We start from the raw sequence: 9,304 nt of genomic DNA, 5'->3' as shown, positions 1-9,304 counted from the left end.
TATTGCTGTGACTACAAGTGTAAATGGGAACCACATCCAACGAACCAACATTCACTTAAGATTTAATATGGTATTTGAGAACCTGCAAAAGTGGTCAGAAAAAACAACTGTAAAAAACAAGTAATTAAGACAACAATGAAAATGAGGGCAAGAAGCAGACTTAAAGACTTAAGTCAGCTTCATAATGTGATTTGTACTTTATTTTCCTTTGCTTATTATTGCTTTCAAACTACAATCAACTTATTGTCATACCACTGAATGATGGAAACCTTGCCAACTGCTTCAAAACTGACACATTTTCTGTTGCACTGAACATTCCTGGAAGACATTTCCTGTCATTTTAATACAAAATCCTGTCAGATCCACAGAGCTGAACAAAAAAACCCCAAAACCATAAAGGATATGTAGCTGTAATAGACCTCCCCCAACTAGTCAACTTTGGAATGAAAAACGATCAAAAAAGACTCAAAGATCCTGTGTTAGATTAATGCAAATATCTGCCTGTTTGCAAGTGTACTTTTTGATTAAACTGGCATACATCAAGTACAATTAGAAAGGTTATTTTTAACTAAGAAATACATAATTCTGCATCTTAATAAGGGTGACAATTACAGCCAACAGTTTCTAATTAACATTAATCCTTTTGCACTGCAAGTCAGAATTTCCCAACATAATTTTCATTGTCAGCAACGGACACAGCAAAACTGTTATCACAAAGCAGATATTAGGTAGGCTGCTTTGACGCAAATCAAAGGTGTTTCTGTTACACACAGTAAAGAAAAAGAAGCTGATGATGTGTTAAATTTGATAACCTCATATGTAAACACAGAATGTCATTTCAAAATTTACTTCATGTCTACAAGACAAAATACAATCAAGGCTTATCATTTTCACAGCTGAACCCAATTCCAAGTTTCCCATGAGCCAGGTTTCACAGGTAAAATCTGATTTCAACACAAGCTTCAAATCTCCCATTGTTAAACTTAGTTTTGATCCCAGTCCTGGGTTCACATCTGTATTTCACTCCTGAAACTTCAAAGTATTTAGTGGTCGTAAGCAAACAGCGTAGATAAAGAGTAGTGTTTGCCTAACTAGTCTGTATTAGTTTCTGAAGCAAAACTCTGGAGCAGGTACTGATGATAGGAATGATAACTACTGATTTGACTTCCTACTGTAGCACAGCCTTATTGCAAATTTTTCTCTTATGTAGAGTATAACTGAAAAACACTGACTCTTCCAAAATTGTTCTTCCAAAATTGTATTTCTATTCATTGATTAAAAGTTTCTCTGTAAAATACATACCAAGTCTATAAAAAACCCTGTTGACCTAGTTAAACACTTCTGATAGCCACAATCCCCTAAAAGAGAGATGACTTAGATTTGCTATGCATGTCTTTCCAAAAGAGAAGTTATCTGGTTTAGCCTCTCCGACACTGTCCTTTCAAACTGAAGCACCAGAAAACTATCTAACAGTCTCTTTTCATACTGGTCCTTAACGGGAAGAGAGACCTGGTCCAACCACCATCAGAGGCACAAGATCATAATGCAGCCAGTAAATAAAGCCTCTAGAAGAGTGCTGAGGTGCTCACTGTCTGGGTCAGGCAATTGGAGTGGGATCAATGTCAGATATAAGTAAATGAGAAGGCAGAAAAGGAGAATTGTGAGCACTAAGCAAAGAAACCTATAATGCACTTCTTACAAAGTGCTGTAAAATTCCCATTTATTTTGTAAGTATGAGATAGATGGGTTATTTCTACATAAAGAGGTGCCCAACTAAAATCAAGATAAGTGATATTAATGTCCTGTGGTCAGTATTATTGAACCTCGAAAGCAATAAACTATGAGTCAATAAATATTACATTTGCAACATAGTTAACATTCTTCTACTGTCTCTAGCACTTATTACACATTGTAACCGCAAGTCTACAATACATTATTCATATTTGGGGTGTCACTGAGTGATGGATTGCTGTAAGAGAGGCTGTCCTTTAAATAAATCAACAAATAAAAATGCAAATGTTAACATTTTCAGCCACAACTTTTTCCATCTTGAATGGGGAATGAAAACTTCACATTATATCGACAGCCAGCAGAGAGAACAATTAACAACCTACACTGTGAATAAGAAAGATTAATTTGCCAACGTCTGGTTTTATCACTTGCATATGGAACTATATTGGACTTTTTGTGCTGCTGGCTTTCTCAGTGAGTAGGCAAAACTTGCGTCTCCTACCATGTTCAGCACTTAACTCACCACCCCGTTCCAAATACACTTTTAATCCCTTTAAATGTTCGTAAGTTAGATCTGGAATGAAAGTTTTCTCCTTTTGAAACTTGAACAGTGTCTGATCCTAAGGGACTAGGGGTGGGAGAGGAATCTTCTTCTTTGGCAGTGCTTTCTTAGATGCTACAGAAGAAGGAAGGAACTTCACAGTATTGGCTTAAGAGCAGAACCCTATTCAAACACCCAGCGTCCACATATCTGAAAGGCAACTACTGCACAAGTAAGGCAAAAGCTTAAATGTCATCACTGTCATATTTTCTAACACTCAGCATAACAGATCTACTCTAGACTATTCTAATGTGTGTTACTAAGTATACAACACTGCACATTATATTTTATATCAGATATTAATTTGCTTAAAAGTCCCTGAATACCCATTCACTTGAGATGTGCTGGATAACCAGGTAAATAGTTTTGTTTTTAAAATGTCCCTAACCACAAATTTACACAATACATTGTGTTTATAAAAACTCCAACAGGCCACTGTAGTCTAACAGATAATAATACAGCTTGAATATAGCATTCATACTGCAGGAACTTATTTTAATGGTTACACAAAATTTCACTCCAAGACAATGCATTCAGCTAGCATTAAAACTCCGATTTAAAACTGCAACAAGAAAACACAGGCTTAATGCTGAAATCCCAGACTATCACTCAATCCCTTAATTTACCTAACTGTTCTTAAATTCACTCCTTAGTGGAAATTGTTACGGGAGAATTATCTGTTTCCATGGTGAGTAGAACAACCTTTGCCTGTGTCTTTTTAAGTGCTTGATTATCTGCAGTGTTCTAGGACTTACTGTGTCAAACTCGACACTACAACTGTTTCTGTGTGGGGAGAGCCTCACAACTGCAACAGGGCTGTAATCAAATCAAATGGTCTTTCACAAGGCACAATTTACAACAGACTTTTTTTTTTATTTAAAGAGTAACTTAATACTTTGATAAAGAGCAGTTTCATTTCTGTTTTGCAACACAACACTTGTTTTGCTGAAATTATTATACCTGATTATACCTAAAGTAAGTTCTAGTTTATGTAAAAATTTCTCCATTACTAAATGAAAGCCACTACCTCCCCTTTCCAGCTCCCTTCCAGCTCCCAGCCAAACCCAGAGTCTTTCTTCTGGGCAAACAACAGTTAGGAAAAAGATGTCTTTGGTCACCAGAAAGGTAACATTTAAAACAGTCAGAGAAACCATGCGTTAGGGGTAAGGAACAAACTTACTCCTCCAAATTAGCCCAGCCCCAACCCTGCCTGTAATTTGTTATTCAAATATATTGGCTTTGGTCTAGATAAATAAGCACACAGAGTAGAAAAGCTTTCCAGACCTGCTGTGAACATAATTTCAAGGGGCTCAAGCAGGTGTAGATACTTAGCTTAAGAACATTGGATAACCAAACATGCAATGCTTGGCTGTATTACAAAAAGCAATGACGGGCATGCATAGAAGCATAATGGGCAAACAAATCCACTATTAGCCCAACTCAGGATGCCACATAAGGAAATGTTACTTTTCTTTCAGAGAATCATTGAAACCACCTTGTGCACATTCATTCCACAAGTCTGCTCCTTCTACAGGTCTAGCGCTAAGGCTCTCAGAGCACACAGCTTTACCTTCTAGGGACTCTTGTCCCAGACATGATTCATTCCAAGAGAGAGAAGAAAGTAGGGTGCAGAGATTCTTCCTCAAGCAGGAGGCAGCTGTAACACACTGAAGTCTCCAGTCAAGCTCTGCCAAGACAGGCTATCAAGCTAATGCATCTTCTACCTGCCATGCCTGCTTACCCAGCCAGCCCTCCCCAGAAGCTGCACTAGCACCCTGGTGCCTCGTGCTGGCAGGGAGCTTCTGTCGCTTTCCAACACCTTCTCCCTGGCAGGCTTTCCATTGCTGCTACTGCCGGGTGCCAGGGTTTGTGCTAGTTAAAGTTGGCACAAACACGAGTTGAATCTAGTCCTATAAATTTAAATAGTCAAAAGTAATTAGGTTTACACGTACTGCTGAATAAATAAATTTACTCTTAGGCTAGGGCTTTGTGCTGCAAGTTTCAGGCCTGTGCCAACTGTTGTAGTTAAGCTGTTAACTCCTCCCCCCACCCCAGATCACAGATTATAACAAACATGCTGACAAAACCTAACTTTAGTGGCACAAAAGCAGCAATAATTCTCAATATTGATTAATTTAGTTAGTTAAACCTGCAGTCTAAGCTTATAACCATTCAGTGATAAATTGAGACTGACCTGCTGCCCAAGCAGGTTTTTTCATGAAGGATAGGATCAGCTTTAAGTCTCCACAGAAATACTTGTCCATTTACCATTTTCAATTAGAGAAGGCCATGACTAAGGAAAAGCACAACATGGCTCCTAAACTGGTCAGTTATACTTACAGCACCAATAGAGAGAAGGAAAGCAAGAAAGCATGGGAGAGAGCACCCCGGAAATACAGGTTTTTTTTAATTTTGTCATCAACTGGTCAAATAAACCTTTAAGGATGACAGCTAATCAGACTCCTTTCACTGATCACGTTATCCGATATGATTTCCAACAGCATATTTCAATAAATATTTTATTCCCCTCTGTGGAAAAGATAGGACAATCAATCCTCTTGAATAAAATTCCATTTTCTGAGCAGTTGTTGTATGTTGTGAATAATTATATCTGCTCCTCAGTGCTCAAATGGAATCTCAACTTATCACTATGAGACAGTATCAAGGAGTATTTTTACACACTCTCACCTGATATTACTGGCTTGCAAAGGTAACCCTTGCTTCTACGAGAAATGCTTAGGCAATGTTGTGGTTTTTGTTTGTTCAAACATACAGTTACTTGTGGGAAACAGAGCCCAATCCATCTCAGTTTTTAAATCCTCCTAGAATTATTATCCCTTCCTTCAGAAGGAAAAAAAAAGTGTTTCCATAGCAAGTAAGTACAAATTTGTCAATATTGATAGTGGTTTTTCACTTATTATATATCACAAGTTCTCTCAGAAGACAGAAATAAACTGCCAGCTGCTGCCAAGAACACAGGGATGATATCAAGCATATATTTTCCTAGTCCACTGGGCCAAGAGAAGATTAAATCTGACTCAAGCCCTCTCTTTCTCCAAGAAACATTTAACTCTTCTTATGAATGATCATACATTCTTGTTATCCCACTGCACAAAGTAACCTAACTAGTGGTGTAAAATACAGGAAATTCATACTTTAATCTGCATTTACTTTGTTGCTTAACTAAAGATTTTATTATAAGAAAATGTGGGCTATGAGAAAGAAAAGCAAGGATTGTATGCACTTACTGCTAGAATTGTAATCCTGCCTAAAGGAGGCAAGTTGTTTTTAGACTTGTAAGTGGAATGACAGCGCTGCTTTCTGTTTCTTCATTGAAGCAGAAGTTATAATGCTGCTTTTCGAGTGTATTTAGCACAAATATATAGTATAATCAGGAATTGCTGACTTAATGTGATTTTGTTGCTTGTCATTAAACATAAAACAACTCTGGTACAAAACATTTTAAAAGAAATGTCATTTGATAAAATATGGGGGGTGGGCAAGTACAGGGGGATTAAAATCTTCAAGTAGATTTAAAACCTAACAGGGGTTAAGACGATCCATTCAAATTATTTACAAATGTATTTAATGTGGCAGGACTTGGAACATAAAATACTTTCTGTTCAAAATCTAAGTAAAATTAAAATGTTAGAACTTGGCATACTCCTGCTTTTCTTATTCTAACAAGCAATTTACGGCTTACTATAAATGTCAAAAGGATATGGCAGATTCTAGTTTATATTATCCAGCTCATGCTAACATGAAATATCATAAGATTTCAGCCACTTCCTTACATCTAGGAGAATTTGATGGCTGTGTTTGTAGACTCTTAAACCAGAGATTACCTAGCATCTTACCGTGAAGTGTCATGAGGGATTGGAGATATGGCTGTGGTTGCAAGCTCTTTGCTGCTGCTGCCTATCAGTGCAGGAGATGTGGCTGCATCTTTCCTAGGTCCCAAAGTTGTCCCTGTGGAATTAAGTGAAAACAAGACAGACATCAGAGGCTAATAAGTTTTGGACAGATGTTTCATGATTCTGCATTATTACAGAACACTGGGGCTAAAAGCTGCAACAAGTGTCACATATGGAGTGAAATGGCAATCAAAGAATTCATCAGTTGACAGTACTGCGCATAGCACACATTTCAGGATCACATAGAATCAAATCTGTAGAAAAAGTCATACTGTACAGCCTACATCTTTCTGTCCAAAGTTTTACAAACTTGCACTATTATCATTTCTTACAGTGGTCCACAGGACTCAGCTTGTTTCACAGATGCAGTTTGCATGGCATGCTACAAGATGTCAGTTTTCCAAGCGTAAATATCACTATAACAGTATTTCGCTTTCCATAAAATAAACTGTTAGTCCATTCCTTCTTCCTCCCTCCCAATAGCTCTTGAATTACAAAATAATCCAGGTTGAAAGTTCAGTGAAGTCTGGAGGTCAGGTAGTCCAATCCTCCATTCAAATCAGGCCCAACAAGATCACATTTAAGGCACTTGTCCAGTTAGGTTCTGAAGGTTTCCACTGATAGCGAACCAGCCTCTCTCTGCAACTTCTTTGGTTCCAGTGTTTGACCACTTTCACACTGAAAAATGTTTTCTGTACAGCTAATCAGAATTTCCTGAGTTGTAACTTCTTGCCGTTGTCTCTTGCTCTATTTTTGATGACTTCCAAGAACAGCCTCATTCCCTCTTCTCTACACCCTCTCCTTAGGCAGCTGAAGAAAGCAGGAAGATCTGTGCTGAGTCATCTCTTAAGGCTGAACGCACACAGCTTTCTCAGCCTCTCCCAGAAGGTCATACGGTCCAGCCCCCTGGCTGTCCTGGTTGCCTCTCCTAGACTTCCTACAGTCTGCCAGTGTTCTCCTTGCACTGTGGAGCCCCAGCTGGACACTCTACAGAGACAGTCTCACTAGAGTTGATCAGAGGCAAAGTGTCACTTCATCACCCTGATGACCACAGTTTTGCTGTTATGGCCCCGTGTGAGGTTTGGTTACTCCATCACACAGGCAGACTGCTGACTTAGCAGGACACCCAGTTCTTTTCTGGTAAAATTGCTTTCTAGGTTGTCAGCACCTAGTTCATCCCGTTACGAGAGATCAGTCCAATGCAGTTGAAGGAAATGGCATTTCCCTTTGTTTCTGTCAAACCCAGGCTGTTAAGGTCCCTTGAATATTGGGCCCTACCCTCCAGCACACTGACCGCTTCCCCAGCTGATGTTGTGTGCAAAAACTTGCTGAAGGTGTATCCTGTTCTGCTGTGCAGGTTGTTAACGTTGATCATTTAACCACTAGCAACTAGCTGACAGCTGGACTGACAACAATCCTTTGAGGCTGGTGTTCCAGCTAATTTTCCACCCATCTTCCACCTTTCACCCACCCACCTGAGAAGGGGGCTTCATAGATCAGGTTTAGTCAGACAACTTGCTTACTGGTAGTGAGAGGTAAGTTGAATAGGCAAATTAGGAGTAATCTGATCTACTACACAAAAGCCTGTGGGTTTTGGCCTTTTTAATGTAGCCTAATTAGCTCTGTCCAACCAGCATCACTTAACTAAACAGTAAGTACAGGGAAAACTACAAGTCTCAGCAAAAATTAAAGTCAAATCAGTGTTTAGCTCTTTAAGTAATTCTGTCATGCCTAAGTACTTCTCAGCATTGTGAGCATCGTTATCTACCATCCATGCTGAAACATGAAGTGACAAAAGGCTGTAATTTCAGCTTCAGCACAAAATTTACAGATATCCAAAGGATTAAGGATAGTTAAAATACTGCATTGATTTAAGTCGTACTCAAATATATACAATATAGTAACCCACAGGTTTTAAGGTGTATTCTAGGGAGGCTGACAAAAAAAAAAAAAAAAAAAAAAGGTTCTTACTGCCCTGCTGTAATGCATTGTGCTTCAGTACCAAGCAGTGAAAAAATCCTGCTTAACAAAGAGCTAGTTATCAGTGAAAGAACTCTTAGAAATATCATGGGGATATATGTTGATTGTGTGTCCCTGCTAACTTGATAGTGTGCCAATCCATGATGAGAAGAGTGGGTATGGATGTAAAGACTGGAAGCCTCTTGCTTAGACTCTTGGCTTTGTGATCAAACAAGAGATATTTAGAAATCACTTCACATGACAAGGAATGGGGCAGCTGGTTTTTAAGAAACTAATACCAAAGTAACAAAAACGTGGTGAGCACGGGAGAACACATTCCATTCATAATATAAGAAAAGGCTGGCACACTGTCAACATACTACATTCATAGCAAAGTAGATGTACTTCTATGAAAAATAAAATATATGGACTCTGAAGTGTCCAATACAGCCTCAAAGGGACTGTTCAGGGACCAAAGTTTGAAAATATTACCAGGGCTAGAAATGGAAAACAGGAAAAGGAACAAAGTAGAAATATACTGAGGCTGTTAGGCTGCACAGACATAAAACAGGGGTAGCAAGAAATCCTGAATATGTGCCTGTCTAAACAAAAAATGTTTAAAAATACATCTTGAAAAAGGCATGCAAATCAACTGAGCGAAAAGAAACATCAAAGAGCAAGCGGATCTATGAATATACAAAGAAGATTAAATCAATAATGATCCTAAAATGGCCAAGCTACTAATAATTTTAAAATACACCATGAGAAAAGATAAACAAAAGGAATATTGGCAAGTAGGAGATAATGAATACCATGTTGATATATAATGTCAGCATATATAAAGCTGATGAAACAAAATTATGGGGGGGAGGAAAGATGTATATTTTTCAGACTAAAGAATTTGTATTTCAAAGCTAAAGGGAATTAGTTAATGAATTTATGAAGTGACTGGTAATTATTTATGAAAAGTCATTCAGAACTGAGGTGATACAAATGACAGCAAATTAATTAGATTTGCAGGTGTTGGAAGACAGTAGGAGACTGGAGACATTGCAGATGATCTAGAGAAGCAAGAGACATGGAAAAAGAATAGATGCAG

General features: G+C 38.3%; 1 protein-coding gene across 1 annotated transcript in view; it reads right to left on the bottom strand.

The window, feature by feature from the left end:
* Positions 1-6,185: 6,185 nt before the first annotated feature.
* The window catches only part of KIAA1328 (KIAA1328 ortholog), a gene marked incomplete at its 5' end in the record, with an annotated part of 29,036 nt that continues 25,917 nt past the window's right edge, over positions 6,186-9,304 (bottom strand). The window contains one exon of the mRNA XM_010084549.1: positions 6,186-6,301. Coding sequence (XP_010082851.1) covers positions 6,186-6,301 — 116 coding nt within the window. The remainder of the gene's footprint in view (positions 6,302-9,304) is intronic.

The sequence above is a fragment of the Pterocles gutturalis genome, unplaced genomic scaffold (genome assembly GCF_000699245.1).
Source record: "Pterocles gutturalis isolate BGI_N339 unplaced genomic scaffold, ASM69924v1 scaffold1955, whole genome shotgun sequence".
Taxonomy (NCBI): Eukaryota; Metazoa; Chordata; class Aves; order Pterocliformes; family Pteroclidae; genus Pterocles; species Pterocles gutturalis.
The sequence above is the reverse complement of the archived record's forward strand: the minus strand, read 5'-3'. Positions and strand labels throughout refer to the sequence as shown.